Source organism: Gracilinanus agilis, chromosome 1, assembly GCF_016433145.1.
Source record: "Gracilinanus agilis isolate LMUSP501 chromosome 1, AgileGrace, whole genome shotgun sequence".
NCBI classification, from domain to species: domain Eukaryota; kingdom Metazoa; phylum Chordata; class Mammalia; order Didelphimorphia; family Didelphidae; genus Gracilinanus; species Gracilinanus agilis.
In genome coordinates this window covers 278,030,524-278,055,429 of record NC_058130.1, presented here as the reverse complement: position 1 = coordinate 278,055,429, position 24,906 = coordinate 278,030,524, and the positions used below count along the sequence as shown (strand labels likewise).

The following is a 24,906-nucleotide window of genomic DNA, read 5'->3' as shown; positions in this document are numbered from 1 at the left end:
TATCCATGTGCTTCCAATTTTTCTTCTATTCTCTATTCCATACAATCCAGTTTTTGACTTCATCATTCCACCAAAACTGCTCTCTCCAATTACCAATAATCTAGATCTCTGCAAGTTAAATACCCTTTTCTCCTTGATACTCTCTTCTTTTTAGGTTTTCACACCACTATTCTCTCCAGGTTCTCCTTATGTGATCACTCCTCAGTCTTTTTTGCTGGATCTGTACTGTACTTGCTCTCTGTAAATGTCCCTCAAGGTTCAGTCCTGGGTACTCTTTTCTTCTCCCTCTAAACTAATGTACTTGGTGATTTTCATTACCCCACGGATTTAATTATGATCTCTATGCTAACTGTGGTCAGATCTACCTATCCTGCCTCATACTCTGTTTATCTCTAATCTAACATCTCCAACTGCCCTTTAGATATCACAGACTGCATGTCCAGAAACATGTCCATAGCAGAATTATCTTTCCTCCTAAAGCATCCCCCCTCCTACCTGTAAAGGGTAATATTGGCCTTCTTGTCCCTTAGTAGGATCACAACCTAGGAGTCATCCTAGATTCCTCACTATCACTTATCATCCATAACCAAGTTGTTCCTGTTTCACTTTTGTAGCATTTCTCATGCTTCTTCCTCTGACACTGTTCCCACTCTAGTGGAAGTCTCCCTCATCTCATGACAATGGCAGGGGAAAAGGTTCACTAGGTATATGACCAATGAAGAGACCTTTTCATGGAAATGCTCAGGCTTAGGATATTTATAGGACATGCCCACTCTCCTGATAGTGTAAAGCTTAGCAATAATTCCAGGCATATATCATTGACTAGTGCCCCTGTTGTCCATAAAAGAACCAGGCAAACTTCTGACACCTCTACTGTGCCATTATTTAGCCTACAGTTAGTTTATTTCCTTCCCAGAATACCCCTTAACCTCTTCCAATTTATGATCTGAAATAATAACTGGATATATCTTCTAAGTCCCAATATTTGGTAAGGCTGGGACTAGGATTGGGACAAATTTATTAACAAGAACCAATACAGGAAGAATTTTCATTATTCTATTAATCACCCTTCTTCAAAGTTAAATTAGGGTAACAATCCTACTGCCCATTCAGAAATGATAGAGGGAATGGGCCTTCACAACATTCACTGATTGCCCCTCCCCTCTTTCATGCACAGTGGAAACTAGATCAGCATCATTAAATTGTTAATTCTTTGACAAGCTTTCCATAGCAAACTCCAAGGTATGGTGGATGTTTTTCTCCTTTCCCTGAGGACATGCCAACTGCTTTGGGTCTGTAAAGGCTTCCAAGTCATCCCACTCATGGAAATCATCACACATACGCCACAGTTGCTATGCCACCAAATAATAAGGACTGATGACAGGCTACCCCAGTAATGACAGCTACCCTTATCTCATCACTACTATCCCTCCTCCTAATAACTGACAGTATATTTCTTCCTCTTGAAAACTATATCAAATGTCTTAGGCCAGATGTATACTGGACCTAAATGCAAGTTCCCAACCTGCAGAGATTGAACCAATGTGGCAAAAACAAAACATAAAAAACACATTTTTCTAAACAAGGGACAAGCATTAAGCAAATATGTAAAAAACCAAATATTCAGCAATAACACAGATGTCTAAGTCTCCAAGTCCCTGCTTTAGGAGGGATATATCCAAGGGCCACTGGGAATAAGTAGTTCATCAAATCCAAAGATTTTCTTGATAATGGTTCTGGTAAAACTCTCCATCTGCCTTAGGGCATTTAGCCTATCCCTATTATGGATATCCATGACTAAAAGATATGTTGAGTTTTAATTTATTATTGATATTCAGCTTAATCAGCACCTTAAGACCAAAGGAATGGGCAGAACAAATAATTTCAAGAGAATAACAGAATCTAACTTACCAGTTGCCAAATATGGCTACACTTTAAAAGAAGCTTATTAAACATAAAAAACTCCATCTAAAACAGTGTGATTTCAGCTAGTTTGAAAAACTGAAGAATTTCAAGTGATTATAGAGGAAAATTATGGATACAGCAGGTCTCTCCAAAGCAAGCCAATTTTTTCCCTGACTCTAAGACCAGTCTATAACAAGACTATAAAAGTATAATAAAGACTGAGTTTCAAATAAAAGTGAAATGTCCTGTTACCAGGGCACAGAAAATAATAATACAAAAACCATGTGCAAAAAGGATTTTTAAATGATTTAATTTTCCCCTCAATTTAAACATTATTTCAAGATACCCTATGGGGGATGAAAAGTTAACATTATTAATAAATGCAGACCTAAGAACAGAAACATACAATTTTACCTTCAAAATCCTTTTTCCAGCAACTTTAATAATCAAATGACAAATTAGTGGAAAATTAAAACTTGAATAAAATTGTATCTGTTATGAAATTGTTATATCTTTTCCCACCAACTTAGTTTGAATACTTGTGCTATCTAATCACAAAGACTTTGGTGGAGAGAAATCTCAGTTCTTCTCCAGGTCCCAGGAAATTGACAGGCCCTTCAAAGCTTGGCATAGTCTTTAAGAATCATCTCTAGCTTCTGGCTCAGCATGATGTTGCCTTTAACCTGAAGTTTGCCACTAAAGAAAGCCTGAAATAGAGAAAGAGAAAAAAGGAGGAGAGGAAAGCATGTCAATTTGTCTGTCATTTTAAAAGGCTTATAATTTAAACTGAAACACAGATGAACTGGATTCTGAGGCCAAAGAAATATAGGGAGAAAGAAAATTTTGTCTTGTAGTGATTTTTTCCCCCATCAGTGAATAAATACAAGTGTTTCCAAAGCATCTGTTAAATGCACAAGCTCCAAGACATAAAAAATACAAAGCAAAACAAAATGTAAAGTGATGCCTCACCCCAGCCTTGCTTTTTAATTTGTGCAATTATTTTTTGTGTTCCCAGTGTAGTAGTGTTGAGAGTCATATCACAACAACATTCATAGCCATCCTAACAGTCAGATACTTCCACATATAAGGCAAGATAAAATGTTTATTTTGTCTAAAGGCATTTCTAGTTTGCTACACAAAACATTTGTTTGTAATGGTCTGAGTATTAAACTGAATAAAATGGTATTTAAAAACTTGACAACAATTACAAAAGAACTTACTGAATAACTAAGCTGTTAATACATTTTCAAAAACTAGTAAACAACACAGAAAAGTAGACTAAAACTGCAGCAGTCTAGAGGGTAGTGGTGTTGAGGAACCTGTTCCTTCCTCTAATAATATAAAGCAGCTTCTCTATTTCACTTGATTCTTGCAATGACAGTGTAAGGTACATATTATTTTATTTGTGTTCCAGATAAGAAAATAAAAGTTCAGAAAGGTCATGATATTCCTATCCCACACAGACAGGATTTGAACCTGGGTTTTTATGACTCTAAGTCTTGTTCTCTTTCTACTTAAGCTGTAGTAGGGCCTTGTATAAGATGCTTGGTCACTACTCTAGTTTCTAATTCACTTCATCAGTAAAATGGGAGCAGTTATTCATCATGGTTTTTATATTACTGAGAAAATAACCAGACAAGGTGATTTCTAACGTCTCATAGAGTTCTAAATTTCATAATCCTTCCAGCATAGAATTAAAAAACTTTTTTCCTTAGATTTTCTATGGATTATCATGACGAACATTTAGATACCTACATATTTCTACAAATCAACTACAATATTTCAAAAGCAAAATTTAAGGTCCTTCTAAGTCACTCGCCTTGGCACACAAGTGGTGATAGAGGGAAATCTTCTAGTGTTCACTCTTTGTTCTAGAAATATAAGGAAGGAACTACTTCCCAAAAGATAGAACTCTGGGCATTTCTATTGGCCATGGAAATAATTATTGATTATAAATCATCTTTGAGAGCAGAAGTGGCTTCAGTGGGTCTTTGTGTCCCTAGCACCTAATATTCATTTCTGGATATGCTTGTAACTTTAAATCAAAAACGGCATCAAAAAAACCTCTCCAAGTTTCCCAGAAAAAAAGATGCTTTATACAGAAAAATTATTTTTTTGCCATCCCCATTCTTTCAGAGGACTGCTATACCAAGAAAATGTTTCTCTGTTAAAAATATTAATAATTAATATATATTTGTGTCATTTGTTTAACAGTAAATATTTAGCTAAAGAAGATAATGTAGTCATTGCTAACTATCAAGAATAAGTGCTTTTCTTGTTATATGTAAATTTTGCTTGGCACCTCTTATGAAGCAATGTCTAATTATATACATTTTAACCTAGTCATAGTTTTTTTCAATTATCTTTTATTGGGGATAAACAGGCTATGACAAAGTTTTAACCATAAATTTTGAGTAAAGCTTAGCTGTTGTATCTGGATCAAGTTTATTAATGCCTGTCAGCCAGGACAGGAATACTTTTCTTTTGAATCTCTACAGTAAATAAAAATCCAAAAACTAATTTTGAAATTCTAATTGTTACGGTAGAAGGGATGGTGAACAACTCAATCGAATGAAATCATTACCTTTTGGGGGTTAAGCTTTCCCAGAACAACCTCCATGAAATTTTCATCTGAAAGAGTGAAGCTTGTGTCAGCAGAACCTCTTGCAGGCCCTTGGTACAATTCTCCAGAGCCATTTTTTAGGTCAATAGCTGGAAAAGAAAGAAAGAGAAAAAAAAAGAAATCAATTTATCTATTCCTCCCCTTTATAATATAGAAACAATAGAAATATAGAAATTTTTGTATTTCCTGAGTTAGTCATATTTATTCTATTCAGATTTTTGCTTTGTCTATTATTTATAAAATTATATTTTCTTTGGGGCTGAGTAAAGAACTCCTCTCTTAATATTGGGGAATATAGTTATAAGAGAATTATGGCAGGGAGTAGATATCAAAACTCTGTGAAAATAAATATCGCTTTGTGGATTTGAATGTAGGAATAAGAAAAAAATAATTCCCTCAGTCTCACCAATTATACTCAAGAAGTGGACGGGAAACAAAGAAAAAAGAAGCATCGAAAACAAGAGTGAAAGGAGTAATTTGCATACAGTGTCTTATATCTGTTACCATATTATAAAATTTCTTTGACAAGAATTTCCTTGGCAAGAATCATAGCACATGTTTCTCAGTATTACTGAGAGTATTCTGCACACTGCTAACAACAGAAAAATATGGAAACTACCACATAAAATTCAGCAAAGGGATAAAACTAAGTGTGAAAAAGAAATATAAAGATAAAAATAATGAGGTTACAAATACTCAAGCAAGAAAACCAGAAGTTATAGTTTAGAAAACACTAATTAAAGGGGGAAAAAAGACAACTGACTCAATTTAATACAAGGACAACTTAACTGATGCTTTCTGTTAGCACTTACACACCAAAGATGCACTAGATTTGGCCTTGCAAGCCTAAAGTTTCATATTGCAGGGATATAGACAATTATCTATGAAACTTTAGGCCTGTAAAAGCAAATCTAGTGCATCTTTGGAGTATAAGTGCTAACAGGAAGCATCAATCAAGTTTTCCTTGTAATAAGTTGAACCAGTCCACTATATTGGTCCTCTCTTCTAATTCTACCCTATTCCCTTCTGTATTTGGTCAAGATAATGGAAAATACATTTTTTTATTAGTGTGCTTGACATTTTATTGTAGACATTAATTTGTCTTTTAAGATGAACACCAAAAGATAGTAGTGACTGAAGGAACTGATCCTCAAGAATAGATATTGTTTGACCTTTAAGGAGAGATACAGTTTCCCATTATTTTCAGATTCTTCTATATGCTGTTAGAATGCTGTTAGGAGAAATGGCTGTTAACATTTAAAGACCAAGTTGATATAGTCAAGGCCTATTCTTGTTATGAACATTCATATAGCCTTAATCTTGGATATTTAATTACAATACAGATTTATGAAACCAAATTCACTATGTTGCTCATGAAAAAATAGTAAAACACGAAGGCAAACATAATATTTGTAATCTCTGACCAAATGTGAAATGAAATGATATTATTCTATTGGAAATGATTCTAAGTACTTGGAAGGAAAGCAAGAAAATTATTCACTGTCAACAGAACTTAAAGCTATGAATCTAAAAAAAAGTAAATCTTCACTTAAATTCACAATGCCATAACATATTTAAAAAAAGCTTTATTTATTATAGATTTTGGTGATAAAGATATATTATAATGAGTAGCTATAGTTAAACAACACAGATTAGTCCAGATTGTCATTTTGGTAAACCCATAGAATTTTTCATGGGGATATGAAAGCCTAACATCATGATCAGAATATAAAGGAAAAAAAAATAAAAAAGGTAAAAGTCATTATAACATATACTAAACCCCAACTATAGATGATAAGTTGTTTGTTTGGGAGACAAATTCAAAGCACTGACAAAATACCCCAGGGACTATAGTAATTCTACCAAACAGAATTAAGAAAAAACATAATAGCTCTGTGGTAATAAAAAGAATCTTCATAGCTCTTGGGCCTAATTCTCAGTTGATGGTTATTATGTTCTAACTTCACTCACAGAGTAAGAGAGAATTGGGACCAGTGCTCTGGAATGTGACTAGGGAGAGTAAGTCTCTTGTAGCATAAAAAGAGTAAATTGTAATTTGCTTTTTAATATTGCATATTCAGAAGCCTATGCGTCATCTTCCTGCTCAGGTATTCAGAAAAGGGAATATATTCAGTCCAACATACCAATTTTAGAAGCCCAAGTACATGTCTAAAATACTTTTTTAAAACAGCACACAAAACCTTAATTAGAAATAGTTCTTTGTATATTCAGCAATTGCTCCAAGCAATTTCAAAGTTCCATTTATCAAAACCAGACACCCTGACAAAATGGTCCTTTATGAAATGTAAACTACATGTAGTTTCACTGGTTGGTCTCAAAAAAAATGTTATAGGACATACTTTGCTAAGGCAGCTGGGTTGTACAGATTATCCTGGAAATCTAAGTTAAAATATTATCCCATACCTGGCAATTCATCTAGGAAGCAAGGCAATACAGTGAATAGAGTGCTAGGCCTGGAGTCAGGAAGAATTTCCAAGTTCAAGGCTATCACTTTCTAGCTATGTGACCTATGTGAGCGAGGTCCTTAACTTCCCTGTGGCTCAGATTCTTCATCAGTAAAATGGAGAGAATAACTCCTCCCTCCTAGGGAGGATCAAATGATATAATGTTTGCAGAATGCTCAGCACAGTGCCTGGCATACTAGCTTCTTAATAAAAGCATGTTCTCTTCCTTTGCTCCTTTTTAAACCTTTCTTGGTTTCAATTTCTTTATTTGAAAATTGGGAATAATATTAGCACTTACATTAACAGGTTGTTTGTGAGGACCAAGTGAGATAATCAAATACTTTTGACAAAAACTGCTGGGAAATTTGGAAAACAATATGGGAGAGAATAGGTTTAGATCAACATCTCACACCCTACACCAAGATAAATTCAGAATGGGTGAATGACTTGAATATAAAGCGGGGAACTTTAAATAAGTTAAGTGAACATAGAGTAGTTTAACTTGTCAGATCTCTGAGAAAGGAAAGATTTTAAAACCAAGCAAGAGTTAAAGCAAATTACAAAATGTAAAATAAATGATTTTGATTACATCAAACTAAAAAACTTTTGTACAAACAAAAACAATGTAGCAAAAATCAGAAGGGAAACAACAAATTGGGAAAAAATCTTTATAACAAAAAACTCTGACAGGGGTCTAATTACTCAAATATACAAGGAGTTAAATCAATTGTATAAAAAAATCAAGCCATTCCCCAATTGATAAATGGGCAAGAGACATGAACAGGCAATTTTCAGATAAAGAAATCAAAACTATCAATAAGCACATGAGAAAGTGTTCTAAATCTCTAATAATTAGAGAAATGCAAATCAAAACAACTCTGAAGTATCACCTCACACCTAGCAGATTGGCTAAAATGAAAGAAGGGGAGAGTAATGAATGCTGGAGGGGATGTGGCAAAACTGGGACATTAATGCATTGCTGGTGGAGTTGTGAACTGATCCAATCATTCTGGCTGGCAATTTGGAACTATGCTCAAAGGACTATAAAAGAATACCTGTCCTTTGATCCAGCCATACCATTGTTGGGTTTGTACCCCAAAGAGATCATAGATAAACAGACTTATACGAAAATATTTATAGCTGCGCTTTTTGTGGTAGCAAAAAACTGGAAAATGAGGGTATACCCTTCAATTGGGGAATGGCTGAACAAATTGTGGTATATGCTGGTGATGGAATACTATTGTGCTCAAAGGAATAATAAACTGGAGGAGTTCCAGGTGAACTGGAAAGACCTCCAGGAATTGATGCAGAGCAAAAGGAGCAGAGCCAGAACATTGTACACAGAGACGGATATACTATGGTAAAATCGAATGTAATGGACTTCTGTACTAGCAGCAATGCAATGACCCAGGACAATTCTGAGGGATTTATGGAAAGGTATGCTACCCACACTCAGAGGAAGAACTGCAGGAGTAGAAACACAGAAGAAAAGCAACTGCTTGAACTGCATGATTGGGGATGTAGACTAGAAACTACCACACCAATGCAATTATCAACAATTTGGAAATAGGTCTTGATCAATGACACATGTTAAAACCAGTGGAAATGCGCATCAGCTATGGGGGCGGGAGGGGAGGTCCGGGAGTGAAGGAGAAAGTAAGAGCATGAATCATGTAACCATGTTGACTTTTCTAAAAAATAAAAATTATTAAATGTTAAAAAAAAAAAAAAAGAGTGGGTGATGAATCAGAATTGACTGACTCCCCCCTGGGCAGTCCTAAGCAAAGCATTTGTGGTGGTTGGACACATAAACTAAGAGGAAGGCAAAGGAAGTGATGCAAAAGAAGCCCCTTTAAAAGAGAGTTCAGTGAGTTCTGCTTCTGCTCTTCTTGTTCGTGTCTTGAACCTGAAGGAGCTTTTCTTGTTCATATCTTGGACCTGAAGGGGCCTTCTTGTTCATTGATTGGATGTGGAGGAGCTCTGGCTGGGACCCTGAAACCTTGGTGAGACTGTTCTTAAATTTTTCCCTTAGAACTACACGTGGAGAGTGAAGAAGGCTGACTACCTTAGCCTCCAGAGGAACCCTTGATTGGGAGAAGCCCTCGTGACTAAACCCCTTGTTAATTGTCTTTTAGTCTCTCTGGATGGGCCTCTGGAGTCCTGCCGAAGTAAAGCCCAGACTTGAATACAAATCTAGTTCGTTAAGTTAGATCTCTTTCTACCCTCTTCTTATCTCTTTATGTCCACTCTCTCCTATAAATTCTCCCATAAAAATCCTGTAAATAAATTACTAAAATCATTTTAGGAATTGGTATTTATTCAATTCCTTGGCAGCCATACCTTTAAATATTAATATATCCAATCAAAAAGCTCCTTTCCCCCCTTACAATATCAAGGGAAATAAAGGGGAAAAATGTGAAGGATGGGGGCCTAGCAGTTTCAGATCTTAAACTGAACTATAAAGTAGCAGTCATCAAAACAATATGGTACTGGCTAAGAGATAGAAGGCTGGATCAATGGAATAGACTAGGGGTAAATTACCTCAGCAAGCTAGTGTTTGATAAACCTAAAGACCCCAGCTTTTCAGACAAGAACTCACTATTTGACAAAAACTGCTGGGAAAATTGGAAAACAGTATGGGAAAAATTAGGTTTAGAGCAACATCTTATACCCTATACCAAGATAAATTCAAAATGGGTATATGACTTAAATATAAAAGTGAAATCATAAATAATTTAGATGAACATAGAATGGTATGTCAGATCTTTGGGAAAGGAAGGAATTTAAGACCAAGCAAGAGATAGAGAATTTTGCAAAATGTAAAATGAATGACTTAGATTATATCAAATTAAAAATGTTTCGTATAAACAAAAGAATGCAACCAAAATTAGAAAGAAAGCAATGAACTGGGAGAACATTTTTATTAAAAAACTCTCTATCAGGGGCAGCTGGGTAGCTCAGTGGAGTGAGAGTCAGGCCTAGAGACAGGAGGTCCTAGGTTCAAACCCGGCCTCAGCCACTTCCCAGCTGTGTGACCCTGGGCAAGTCACTTGACCCCCATTGCCCACCCTTACCAATCTTCCACCTATGAGACAATACACTGAAGTACAAGGGTTAAAAAAAAACCTCTCTATCAAAAGTTTAATTTCCTACATATATAAGGAACTAAGTCAAATTTACAAAATGTCAAGCCATTCCCCAATGGACAAATGGTCAAGGGACATGAATAGGCAGTTTTCACATGATAAAATCAAAACTATCAATAAGCTCATGAAAAAGTGTTCTAAATCCCTCTTGATTAGAGAAATACAAATTAAAATAACTCTGTGGTAACCTTACACATAGCAGACTGGCCAATGTGGCAGCAAAAGAAAGTAATAAATGTTGGAGAGGATGTGACAAAATTGGAACACTAATATACTGCTGGTGGAGTTGTAAATTGGTCCAGCCATTCTGGAAGGCAATTTGGAACTATGTGCAAAGGGCTTTAAAATACTACCTGCCCTTTGATCCAGTCATAGCACTGCTAGGTTTGTACACCAAAGAGATAATAAGGAAAAAAACTTGTACAAAAATATTTATAGCCATGCTCTTTGTGGCAGCAAAAAATTAGAAAATGAGGTGGTGTCCATCAATTGGGGAATGGCTGAACAAATTGTGGTATCTGTTGGTGATGGAATACTAATGAACTGGAGGAATTCCATGTGAACCAGAAAGACCTCCAGGATTTGATGCAGAGCAAAAGGAAAAGAACCAGGAGAGCACTATGCAGAGACTGATATATTGAACATAATGTACTTTCCTACTAGCAGCAATGCAATGATCCAGGACAATTCAGAGGAACTTGTCAGAAAGAATGCTATCCACATCCAAAGAAAGAACTGTGGAAACGGAAATGCATTAGAAAAACATGTGATTGATCAAATAATGTGACAGGGATATGATTGGGGTTTTGACATTAAAGGATCACACTACTGCAAATACGAATAACACAGAAATAAGTTTTGAACAATGAGACATGCATAACCCAGTGGAACTACTTGTTGGATTTGGGCAGGGGAGGAAAGAAGGGAGGCAGAGGGGGATCATGAATCATGTTACCATGGGAAAATATTATAAATAAAATTTTTAAAAAGCCAAAAACACAACAGCAACAACTTAACATTCAGTCACATGACATTAAACAACCAATACTAACAATGGGCTTCCTTGAAAAGTGAAGTTGATTTCTCTTCCCTGAGGATCTTCAAATAGTGCATCAGCCATGTCAAAGAGGTTCAGGTCCCAGGGAAATTTTCTAAATCAGGTAATTGCTAAAAGAGCTGTTGAACCTAATAAAAATGCAAATGAAACTATATAGACTAGAGCCTGTCAATAAGATCAGACCATAGAGAATATAGCCTGTGAAATTAAATGGAGGAAAGAATATTACAAAATATACAAATATGATAAACAAAACTATCCCAAATGAAAAGGAGCTAATATTTAACAGGAGAGACAACAAGGACATATATAAGTATATAAGGAATATACAAATAAATATAACACTGGTGAGTGGATGTAGAGTTCATTGAAGACGGTGAGGCTGACCAGCATCATCTCCCTTTCCTCCCTCCACCCTACTTGTCTCTGGAGATTTAATTAGTCACACCCTTCAAAATAATTAGCTTATTTTTCAGCCTAGTAGCAAATAATGGTCCTTCAGGTGGTCCCTTCCTGTGTTAATTTACAGAATTCATATAAAGTAAAAAGTTAGTAATAATTTCTCAGAGGCTTCAGTTTGGTAAATTTCTAATATTCAGACAGAGATATGGCTTTCTGACTTAAATTTTATGTTTATCTCTTGCTATTCTTGAAGCAAGACATATCTACTAATGGAGATGCATCAACAGGGGAAGTCATGGAACAAACAGAACTTTTCTAGGCCCTTCTCTTCATCTTTGAAGAGAATGTAAAACTGGTGGCTTCAGCCTAAGGCTTCCAAGATGCCTATATGGTCAATAACTCTCATGAATCTGTCTCCTTTCTTTGTGGCAGTTTAGTCCTGCTTTTTCCTTCTCCTTTTTCCTATATTGGGGTCCCTAACACTTCTGAATCACTTTCTCCCAGACTATGTATGCCTTTCTCTTTTTTAAAAAAAGTGTTTTTTCAATTACCTGCAAAAACAATTTCTAATATTAATTCCTCAAAACTCTCAGTTTCAAATTCTCTTCTTTCCCTCCCTCCTTCCTGATGGCAAGCAATTTGATATAGGTTATACAGGTACAATTATACATGTTTCCATATTAGTCATGTTGTGAAAGAAAATTAAGTGTGCTTCCTTAAGAACTCCATCTCTGATTCAAAAATTCTAACTTTCAAATCACTTCCCAGAACCGAGAGCAGATTATTTGTATCTCTGAACTAAAAACTCCAAGACGTCAGTTAGTTCTCACACCCCTTTTCCAGATAGGAAGTAGTTAGGGGGTGGTGGGAAGGCAGGAGGTTAGCAGATGGGATTACAAAATCCTTCACATAGAGCTCCACCAGGCAGGGGTGGAGGGAATTCAAGGAGGTGTAGGTGAGGAGGGAGCACAAGCTAGGCACCCCTAGGATGGGCACAGGAAGGCTAGTGTGGCTGGACTGTAGTTAATGTGGACATTATTACCCAGGACAGCAGTAAGTCATAGGGTTATAGGGTTCAGATTGTTTTCCATGCAGTCATCTGCAGTAGCTTTGCATAAGGACATAGGAACAAAAAAAATCAAGAAGAGACTAAAAGCAATGGAACTAAGAAATTTAAGCATAACAAAAATCCTAGCAGACAGACCAGCAAGGGAACAGCTAATATGCTAAAGAGAGCCTACAGCCAAAAACTGATTATGAGCCTAAGCAAAGGAAAAGTCTAAAGAAAAGATAATGATATATAAGTCCAGTAGTCTAACTCAGATGGGCAACATTATACCATTTCTGTGTTTTCAAACTTTCAAAAGTCAACTAAAACACTAATTATAAACTATAAAGGTAAGAAAAGTATTTTCCCTGTTTTCTAACAAGAATTTTAATAAAAGCAAATTTTCTAGTATTGTCTGAAATGAAATTTCATCATAAAGATGAGGAAAAAAATAGCTATTTATTCAACTCTTTGGCATACACTGCTATTTTAATTTGGTATCTTCTGTAGGGGTTTTTCCTGAATAGAAAATCAGAAAATTATCTTCAGTACTTTTTATGTTTCTTGTATTTTTATCCCCTTCTCCTCAGGTTCTTCAAAGTTTAAGTTCCAACAACTTTTTGCCCACTAAGGAAAAGGCTGTTTATATAATTTTTAGAGTTGAAAATATGCAGATACAGATATACATACATATGCATAAATACATAATATACATTCATATTAATTTATAACAATACGAAAATCTGAGTATTACGAGATCTGGAAAATTTTATCTGAATCATATTTTGCAGACTAAAATATTTTACCTTCTTCCTCTCCATTAAATTTCTATAATTAAAAATGTCTGCTATGAATTATATAGTGGAAGGTGACTTTTTTAAAAGTCCCAACTAGTTATGAAGCATACAAGACTTGCTCGTTTAAAATAACCATGAGCTGCTTCAATTAGCTCATGGTGAAAAATACTAGATATCAGATTTTCTTGAGAATTTGAAGAACAGCCATTCAAACAATACTCCAAATAAAAACATTAAAATAAATGTGAAAAATTCTATTCCCTCCCTATAATGAAAACCTAACAGGCTAATTTGCAAATGCCTTCTTAAAATTACCTTTTTCTAATGAAGAGATGAATAGCTCTTGGCCATTTTGAGGTTATAATTAATGACTTATCCTAAAGTTTGAGGGAATACCCAAGTATCTGAATTAGAATCAAAGTGGAAACAGTTTACAAACTCAATTAGAATTACTGGGTCAGGATAGAAAATTGCCTGAGTCAGCAGATGCCTCTATGACTGAGATCAAGGAGGGGAGAAAAAAGCATGACAAATGGAATGTAAATCATCTCCTCTAAATAACAAAGACAATCTTCCTCTCATCCTGCTCTCATTTGTTTATGCTTATATTTCTTTATTTTGGCATTTTATCCAATATATTTTGCTTTGCTTCAATACTGTGGTTTATTCCTATAGTTATTTGCCTTGCCTCTCTGGTTAATTTTTCTGGCTCTCAAATGTAGCATAAATTACCCTCCTGTTATTTGGGAGAGCTTTTTACCAAGTAAGACTAGACAGCGATTTAGACCCCTAACTCATGCTAATCTTAAAAATCCCAAAATAATAAGCACGGGCTAGTTTTAAGGCTTCTCTGGGGACTCCAAATGAACCAAAATGATATATGACCCTTCAATTACATTCAGAATTCTGATACACAAAAATGAAAATGAAGCTCTTCTACTTTAGGACTTAGAAACCAATAGCTAGAATAGAGATCTTGAGATAGCTATGGGATATCTAATACTGCCTATGCCAGCCTGTAGTCACAGATTAGAAAGAAGAGCCAAGCTGAAAGCTAACCAAAGATATATGTAAATATCTTGGGATCTGGTCATGCTAGTTCAATCAATTAAGTCAGTAAATACTTATTAAATGCCTTTATTAAATTCTAGGTACTATTCTAGGCATTAGGGACACTGGTAACAATAACAACAAAAATTCTACCAATCCAAAAGGATAGGAAACCTGAAGAGAAAGGAGAAAGAAGGTCACTTGGCATTTTTTTATTTGTACCTCCAAGAGGATACAACTTAAAAAGAGATAATGAAGAGGTGTTTCATGATTCCAGAAAATATCTCATCTGGTTGTTAAGAGCAATGTGTTCACCAGCTTCAGGTCCTGCAACAATAGAAGAAAATAGAAGATTGTGTACTATCTTCCCACACGGTAGTAACTTTGACCAGGCATCAGATGCTAAAAAAATTGGTGAGACTTCCCTAACTATTGGTAGGGGTCTTGTGCTACAAAATGAAGAGAGGAGGAAATTTCATAAAACTTCAAAATTCATAATTGGAAGGGATGATCTCAGTCATCTAGTTTCATACAGAACTGAACAAAAATCTCCCTATGGCATCCAGTGATAAGGTAATATGAGTTTGGAATATAAACTTATATGTAAAATCTTAGAGAAAAGAGTCATGGGAGAGTACGAGCAGCTTGAAGCAGTAGAAAGAAAAACAAATGTAGACCTAATTAAACAAGATTATGCCAAGAACTAACTAGGAGGGCAAAAATAAAAAAAAGGAAAAGATCTGTCAAGATTTCCATTAAAAAAAAAAAACTTCTTTGAAACTATCATAATGAGCCCCATCCCCACTTCAATCCCTTCCCCTTACCCCAGAATAGGGAGGGAGGAAGTGCTCCCATTGGCTACTGGACCATAAAGGTGAAATGAGGAATGCCCTCAGTGAGTATAGAGAGGGTGAGGGAAGAGCTCAAACCCTAGTTAATCTGGCTTTCAAGTAAGGAACTCTGGTGGGTGACTGCAGGCATGCCCACAGAGAGGGCTTTGCATATTCTTTTTGGCACACATGCCATAGATTTGCGGTCATGAAGGTACGGTATGAGTTAATATTTTTTTAATTTTAATTTTGAATATCTTCCCATAGTTACATGTTTCATGTTCTTTCCTTCTCCCCAAACCCTCCAATGCCCCCGTAGCTGACACACAATTCCACTGGGTTTTACGAGTTTCATTGATTAAGACCTAATTCCATATTATTGATAGTTGGACTAGAGTTATCGTTTAGTATCTTCATCCCCAATAATATCCCCATCAGCCCATGTGATCAAGCAGTTGTTTTTCTTCTGTGTTTCTCCTCCCACAGTTCTTCCTCTGAGTGTGGCTAGTTTTCTTTCTCATAAGTCCCTCAGCCTTGCTCTGGATCCTTACATTGCTGCTAGTAGAGAAGTCCATTATGTTCGATTGTACCACAGTGTATCAGTCTCCTTGTATAATGCTCTCCTGGATCTGCTCCTTTCACTCTGCATCAATCCTGGAGGTCATTCCAGTTCACATGGAATTCCTCCATTTCATTATTCCTTTGAGCACAATAGTATTCCATCACCAGCAGATACCACAATTTGTTCGGCCATTCCCCAATCAAAGGACATTCCCTCATTTTCCAATTTTTGACCACCAAAAAGAGCGCAGCTATAAATATTTTTGTACAAGTCTTTTTCCTTATTATCTCTTTGAGGTATAAACACAGCAGTGCTATGGCTGGATCAAAAGGCAGATAGTCTTTTAAAGCCCTTTGAGCATAGTTCCAAATTACCTTCCAGAATGGTTGGATCAATTCACAACTCCACCAGCAATGCATTAATGTCCCAATTTTGCCACATCCCCTCCAACATTCACCACTTTCCTTTGCATTAATGTCCCAATTTTGCCACATGCCCTCCAACATTCACCACTTTCCTTTGTTAGCTAAGATGCTAGGGGTGAGGTGGTACCTCAGAGTAGTTATGATTTGCATTTCTCTAATTATAAGAGATTTAGAACACTTTCTCATGTGTTTGTTGACAGTTTTAATTTCTTTATCTGAAAATTGCCTATTCATGTCCCTTGCCCATTTATCAATTGAGGAATGGCTTGATTTTTTTGTACAACTGATTTAGTTACTTATAAATTTGAGTAATTAGACTTTTGTCTGAGTTTTTTATTATAAAGATTTTTTCCCAATTTGTTGCTTCCCTTCTAATTTTGGCAGCATTGACTTTGTTTGTATTAAACCTTTTTAGTTTAATGTAATCAAAATTATTTATTTTACATTTTGTAATTTTTTTCTAACTCTTGCTTGGTTTTAACATCTTTCCTTCCCCAGAGATCTGACAAGTATACTACTCTGTGCTCACCTAATTTACTTATATTTTCTTCCTTTATATTCAAGTCATTCACCCATTCTGAATTTATCTTGGTGTAGGGTGTGAGATGTTGATCTAGACCCAATCTCTCCCATACTGTTTTCCAATTTTCCCAGCAGTTTTTGTCAAATGGTAAGTTTTTGTCCCAGAAGCTAGGTTCCTTGGGTTTATCATAGACTGTCTTGCTGAGGTTGCCTACCCCTAGTCTATTCCACTGATCCTCCTTTCTGTCTCTTCGCCCAGTACCACATTGTTTTGATGACTACTGCTTTATGGTACAATTTAAGATCTGGCACTGCTAGGCCCCTTCCTTCATATTTCTTTCATTATTTCCCTTGATATTCTTAGTCTTTTGTTCTTCCAAATGAACTCTGTTATAGGTTTTTCTAACTAAGTAAAAAAGGTTTTTGGTAGTTTAATAGGTATATCACTAAATACATAAATTAATCTGGGTAGGACGGTCATTTTTATTATGTTAGCTTGTCCTACCCATGAGCACTCAATGTTTTTCCATTTGTTTAGGTCTAGTTTTCATTATGTGGAAAGGGTTTCATAGTTGTGTTCGCATAATTCCTGTTTGTCTTGGCAGATAGATTCCTAAGTATTTTATATTGCCTAGGGTGATTTTCAATGGAATTTCTCTAACTCTTCCTGCTGTGATGTGTTGGATATATATAGAAATGCTGATGATTTATGTGCATTTATTTTGTATCCTGCAACTTTGCTAAAGTTGTTGATTATTTCTACAAGCTTCTTAGTTGATTCTCTAGGATTTTTTAAGTAGACCATCATATCATTTGCAAAGAGTGATAGCTTGGTCTCCTCACTGCCTATTTTAATACTTTCAATTTCTTTTTCTTCTCTAATTGCTACAGCTAGTGTTTCTAGTACAATGTTAAATAAAAGAGGTAACAAAGGCCATCCTTGTTTCACTTCTGATCTTATTGGAAAGGCTTGTAATTTATTCCTATTGTAGATGATGTTTGTTAATGGTTTTAGATGCATATCGTTTATTATTTTTAGGAAAGGCCCTTCTATTCCTATACTTTCTAGTGTTTTCAGTAGGAATTGGTGCTGGATTTTGTCAAAGGCTTTTTCAGCATCTATTGAGATAATCATATGATTTTGTTTGTTAGCTTGTTGATATGGTCAATTATGTGGATGGTTTTCCTAATGTTGAACTATCCTTGCACTCCTGGTATAAATCCCACCTGATCATAATGAATAACCCTTGTGATTACTTGGAGTCTTTTTGCTAGTATTCTATTTAAGATTTTTGCATCTATGTTCTTTAAGGAAATTGGTCTGTAGTTTTCTTTCTCTGTTTTTGTTCTACCTGGCTTTGAGATCAGTACCATATTTGTGTCATGAAATAAGTTTGGTAGAACTCCTTCTTTGCTTATTATGTTAAATAATTTGTATAGTATTGGGATTAGTTGTTCTTTTAAGGTTTGATAAAATTCACTTGTCAATCCATCCAGTCCTGGGGATTTCTTCTTAGGGAGTTCTTTGATGGCTTGTTCAATTTCTTTTCCTTATGTGGGATTATTTAAGTATTCTATTTCTACTGCTGTTAATGTAGACAATTTATATTTTTATAAATATTCATTCATATCACCTAGGTTGCTATATATATATTGCCATATAATTGGGCAAAATAGTTTTTAATGATTGTCTTGATTTCCTCTTCATTAGAGGTGAGGTCTCCCTTTTCATCTTTGATATTAATAATTTGGTTTTCTTCTTTCCTTTTTTAATTAGATTGACTAGTATTTTGTCAATTTTGTTTTTTCAAAGTACCAGTTTCTAGTCTTATTTATTAATTCAATAGTTCTTTTACTTTCAATTTTATTGATTTCTCCTTTAATTTTTATAATCTCTAATTTAGTTTTTAACTGGGGATTTTTAAATTTTTTCCCTTTCTAGTTTTTTGATTTGCATACCTAGTTCATTGATCTTTGCCCTCCCTAGTTTGTTAATATATGTACTCAAGGATATAATTTTCCCCGAGTACTGCTTTAACTGCATCCCACAGATTTTGGTAGGATATCTCATCATTGTCATTCTCTTCAATGAAATTATTAATTGTTTCTATGATTTGTTCTTTAACTGATCTTGGAGAATCATATTATTTAATTTCCAATTAATTTTTGATTAGCCTGTTCATGTGCCCTTACTAATTATTATTTTTATTGCATTATGATCTGAAAATGTTACATTTATCATTTTTGCTCTTTTGCATTTGTTTGCCATGTTTCTATGCCCTAGTACATGGTCAATCTTTGTGAATATTCCATGAGCTATTTATTTTTCATCATATATCTATTAACTCTAATTTTTCTGAGATTTCATTCACCTCTCTTATCTCTTTCTTATTTATTTTTTGGTTTCATTTATCTAAATCTGAAAGAGGAATATTTAAATCTTCCACTAGTATGGTTTTGCTATTTCCTTCTTGAGCTCTGCCAATTTTTTCTTTAGGAATGTGGATACTATACTATTTGGTGCATATATGTTGAGTACTGTTATTTCCTCATTGTCTACACTGCCTTTTATCAGGATGTAATTACCTTCCTTATCTCGTTTAATCAGATTTATTTTTACTTTGGCTTTGTCAGAAATCATGATTGTAACTCCTGCCTTCTTTTTCTCAGTTGAAACCAAAAAGATTTTGCTACAGCCTTTTATTTTTCCTCTATGTATGTATACCTGCCAAATGTGTGTTTCTTGTAGACAACATATGGTAGGATTTTGGTTTCTAATCCACCCTGCTATTTGCTTCTGTTTTATGGGCAATTCACATTCAGAATTATAATTATCAGGGGCAGCTGGGTAGCTCAGTGGATTGAGAGTCAGGCCTAGAGATGGGAGGTCCTAGGTTCAAATCTGGCCTCAGACACTTCCCAGCTGTGTGACCCTGGGAAAGTCACTTGACCCCCATTGCCCACCCTTACCATCTTCCACCAAGGAATCTATACACAGAAGTTAAGGGTTTAAAAAAATTAAAACACACACACACACACACACACACACACAGAATTATAATTATCAACTATGTATTCTCCAACATTTTGATATCCTCTCCTAGTTCTGCCCCTACTTCTTGTGCTATTTCCTTTTAAACCAGTGGTTTGCTTTATATTAGTCCCCCTTATCTCCTCCCTTAGTTAATTTCCCTTTCCACTCCCTCCCTTTTTGTTCCCTTCATTATTTTTTAAGGCCTAATGAATTCCCTCCCCCCTCCTTTTTAAACTCCCCTCCCCACTCCCCCTCTTGGTGTATCCCTTCTGACTTTCTCCGTAGGGTAAGATGGAATTCAATATCCCAATTGATATAGCTACTCTTCCCTCTCAGGATTAATTCTGCTGAGAGTAAGGTTTAAGTATTTCCTATTAACATTCTCTTCCTCTCCTTCTTATAATAGTATTCATCCCCTCCCCTTCCCATGCCCTCTTTATATAGTATAGATTATTCTATTTTTCTTATCCCTTCAAGTTTCTCTTGGTGCCATCTTATCCCCCCATCTTTTTTTTCTGTATCATCTTAGACCAGTGATGGGCAAACTTTTTAAAAAAGAGGACTAAAGGAAATGCTCATCTGTCAGTCTGTTTCTAAGGCAACTCTTTTGAAGTTTCATTGTACTGAACCCTACTTATTGTATTTGTCAGATGAGGAATAATGTCATGCGGCCAGATAAAATAGTTTAGGGGGCCACATCTGGCCCATGGGCCGTAGTTTGCCCATCACTCTCTTAGACCATTTAGTACTCCAACCTCTCCCTATGAATAATTCTTCTAATTACTATAATAGTGAATAGAATTTTTGAGAATTACACATAACATTTCTCCATATGGGAATACAAATAATTTGGTCTTATTAAAGCCCTTAAAGAAGCAAATTTAAGAGTAAAAGTTTTCTTTCTTTCCTCTCTCCTTCTTATTTACCTTTTCATGTTTCTCTTGATTTTTGTGGTTGGATATCAAACTTTCCATTTAGTTCTGGTCTTTTCTTTGCAAATACTTGGAAATCTTCTATCTTGTTGAATGTCCATACTCTCTGGAAGTATATAGTCAGTTTTGATGGGTAGGTGATCCTTGGTTGTACACCCAAATCTCTTGCCTTTCTGAATATCATATTCCACGCCTTGTGGTCTTTTAACGTGGAGGCTGCCAGATCCTGTGTAATCCTGATTGGTGTTCCTTGATATCGGAATTGTCTCTTTCTGGCTTCTTGTAATATTTTTTCCTTAACTTGGAAACTCTTGAATTTGGCAACTGAGGGTTGACTTTTGAGGGTTTAGTGTAGAGGGTGATTTATGGATCCTTTCAATGTCTATTTTGCACTCTTGTTGAAGAACATCAGGGCAGTTTTCTTGGATAATTTCTTGTAGTATGGTGTCCAAATTTCTATTAATTTCTGATTTTTTTAGGAAGACCAATGATTCTCAAATTGTTTCTTCTAGACCTGTTTTCTTGAACTGTCATTTTCTCAGTGAGATATTTCATATTTCCTTCTATTTTGTCATTCTTTTGACTTTGCTTTATTAGTCCTTGCTGGCTTGCAAAATCATTGGCTTCTACTTGCCCCATTCTGGTCTTTAGAGACTGATTTTCCTATTCAATTTGGTCTATCCTGTTGTTCATGGTTTCCTATTGTTTAATTTGGGTCTCCAATTTGCTTATCATTCTGTTTGATTTGGGGGCATCTTTCTCCAATTGGGAGTTTTTGTCTTTTAACCTGTTAATTTCCTTTTGAGCTATTTACCACTTTTCTTGCTAATTCTCTTCCATCTTTCTCATGATCTCAGATTTGAACTCTTCAAGAGCTTGTGACCAATTTTCATTTTTTGTGAAGGTGTGGATGTGTTTACTTGTTTGTCCTCCTCTGCTGTCTGCTCTGTTGTCTGTATTTTTTCTGTGTAAAAGTTATCGAGTGTTAATGCTTTCCTCTTGTTTTTTCTCTTGGTTAGTGTGATACAGAGAGGGGGGCATAGCAGTTTTGTAGGCTTTGCAGAGTTCTTATGTCAGTTAAGGAGGGTTTAGAATCTTGGGAAAGGTTCAGTTGGTCCTGGGAATTTGTGCAGGAAACCAGGGTCCAACTGAGCTCCTTCTGGAGATTGAAACCTGGCCTAGCTTTGCAGTTTCTTTTGAGATTTGTTAATTTAGCTAAATTCTTTGAATCTTCCTACCCTACCTTATTCCTACCTTCATTTCCCCTACCTGAATGTCTGAGAAAAGTGAATAGGAGAGTGCATCTGAGAGTTAGTTCAAATCTATGATCGTTAGTCTTACCCTTGCAACAAATTATCTATTGAGTCTTTGTAGCCAACTTCCTAACCGCTTTTAATTTCAAAATCACTTTGAGAGCTGAGTAAAGGCAGATCCTTTCTCAGTCTCCCATTCCTGCCCCCTTTCCCCCACCTGAGGTTTCTCTAAATGGCTGTTAGGGCTTCCTTAATCCTCTACCCTGCCAATCTATCCTAAAAGACAATAAACCCTTTTGTGTTTAAACAAGACCTTTTGGCTACTACATTAGTTAATTAGTAAGAGAGGGAGGAAGAGAAAGAGGAACAACATACTCTCTGCAGTTTGAGGGAAGCTGAGGGTATCCATTTTGAAGGAAGTGTAACTTCAATACTAGTCCCTTCCTGTGAAACTGACTAAAGCCTGATGTCAATTTCAAGCTATCTTGGCTGACTCTAACTTGGCTCTGTAAAGTGTCTTTTACTTGAAGGGATCAGTCTATTTCCCTTCAGTGTTTTGTCTTTAACCTAAGTCCCAGTCTGTATTTCCCTGCTGCTATTTGCCTGCCTAGATTAATTCATCCTATCCCTTGCAACCCTTTTACCTCAGTGTACTCCCTAAACTCTGTACTCCCTAAACTCAGACATTCCCTTATTTCTCCTACCACCTCAACTACCATCCTTCATCATTGCACTTTCCTCATTCACTATATTGCCTTAACTTCCCTACTTCCTAGTCTATTCCCTTGATTACCTCCAGCCTTGGGTCCCTTGCCTTCTCTTATTCTCTGACCCTACTAGTTATTACCCCTAGCTTCAGCCTCATATTACATCTTTCCAAATTCCCCTTTTATTATTGTAAAAGTTATCGAGTGTTAATGTTTTCCTCTTGTTTTTTTTTTCTCTTGGTTAGTTCTTGGGCATTGCTTGCCATTATTATGTTGGTTTTCCCTTCTCAGTCTGAAGTCGGGGGGAGGTAGGCAAGCTCTCTGGGGATAGAGCTGTAGAACAGTTTTTGCCTGAGTCACAGCGCAGTGCTGCCCCTTGCAGCTTTATCCTTGCACCTAAGGTCTGTGCTCGTTAGGCTCCTGGGGTCTCAAGTCTAGCTGTTCTCAGATTCAAGCCTCCTGGTGGTCCCCTTGCTTGCTCCTCTGCCCAAGGCTCCTTTATGAGTCTAAGCAAGCTGCTTCCACAGTCTGTCACCCCTCCACTCTAGGTCCGTACCCAACGTCTGCACTCAAAGTCCATGTTCTTTAGCCTCTTGTGGTTGTAAGTCTTGCTGCTCTCAGGAGCAAGCCCCTGGTGATCCCAGTTAGTTGCCAAGAACATAGTGACTTAGTGAATGCCCTATGCTTGCTCTAACTCTTGTACGCTGGCTCTGGGACTGTAAGTGGGGTGGGGTGGAAAGATCAAATCGTGTTTTAGTGAAAATTATTTCACCCCCTTATAGCATGGAAATGCCCAAATCCCACGTACCTTCAATGCTGTACCCTATTGTGGGATCCCTTCATTCATCTGGATATGGTTTTTGTGTCTTTTTGAGGTATCATGTATCGCTTGGTTAGGAAAGTTAAGAGCCTTCTACTCTGCAGCCATCTTAACCCTGAAGCCGATTGACGAATCTTAATATTTTTTTAAACCCTTACCTTCCTTCTTAAAATCAATACTGTGCTTTGCATGAGAAAGTATTCTAATTCTCTAATAATTAGAGAAACGCAGATCAAAACAACTCTGAGGTATCACCTCACACCTAGCAGATTGGCTAAAATGACAACAGGGGAGAGTAATGAATGTTGGAGGGGAAGTGGCGAAACTGGGACATTAATGCATTGCTGGTGGAGTTGTGAATTGATCCAACCATTCTGGATGGCAATTTGGAACTATGCTCACAGGGCTTTAAAAGACTATCTGCCTTTTGATCCAGCCATAGCACTGCTGGGTTTATACTTCAAAGAGATAATAAGGAAAAAGACTTATACAAAAATATTTATAGCTGTGCTCTTCATGGTTGCAAAAAATTGGAAAATGAGAGAATATCCTTCAACTGGGGAATGGCTGAACAAATTGTGGTATCTGCTGGTGATGGAATACTATTGTGCTTAAAGGAATAATGAAATGGAGGAATTCCATGTGAACTGGAATGACCTCCAGGAATTGATGCAGAGTGAAAGGAACAGATCCAGGAGAACATTATTCACAGAGACTGATACACTGTGGTACAATCAAACATAATGGAATTCTCTACTAGCAGCAATTCAAGAATCCAGAGCAAGGCTGAGGGACTCATGAGAAACAAAACTAGTCACATTCAGAGGAAGAACTGTGGGAGGATAAACACAGAGGGAAAACAACTGCTTGAACACATGGGGATGTTATTGGGGATGAAGATACTAAACGATAACTCTAGTCCAACTATCAATAATATGGAATTAGGTCTTAATCAATGATACATGTAAAACCCAGTGGAATTGTACGTCGGCTAAGGGGAGGAGGATTAGGAGGGTTTGGGGAGAGAGAAAGAACATGAAACATGTAACTATATTCAAAATAAAAATAAAAATATAATTTAAAAAATCAATACTGTGCTTTGGTTCCAAGACAAAAGGGCTAGGCAATGGGAACTATATGGTTTGCCCAGGACCACACAGCCAGGAAGTGTCTAAGGTCAGATTTGAATGCAAGACCTCCCTTCTCTGGGCCTGGCTCTCAGTCCACTGGACCACCTAGCTGCCCAGGAGTGGGCTAGTTTTGATAAGATTCCTATTACTAAGGAAGAGTAGCTAGAGAGGAAAGGGGAGGGATATATATATATATAT

General features: G+C 36.2%; 1 protein-coding gene across 1 annotated transcript in view; it reads right to left on the bottom strand.

Moving 5' to 3' along the window:
* Window positions 1-2,199: 2,199 nt before the first annotated feature.
* HSD17B4 (hydroxysteroid 17-beta dehydrogenase 4) overlaps window positions 2,200-24,906 on the bottom strand; it is a 164,798-nt gene continuing 142,091 nt past the window's right edge. The window contains exons 23-24 of the mRNA XM_044662003.1: window positions 4,490-4,617; window positions 2,200-2,612 (exon numbers count right to left, since the gene is read on the bottom strand). Of these exons, the coding sequence (XP_044517938.1) occupies window positions 2,523-2,612; window positions 4,490-4,617 (218 nt within the window). The 3' untranslated portion in view covers window positions 2,200-2,522. The remainder of the gene's footprint in view (window positions 2,613-4,489; window positions 4,618-24,906) is intronic.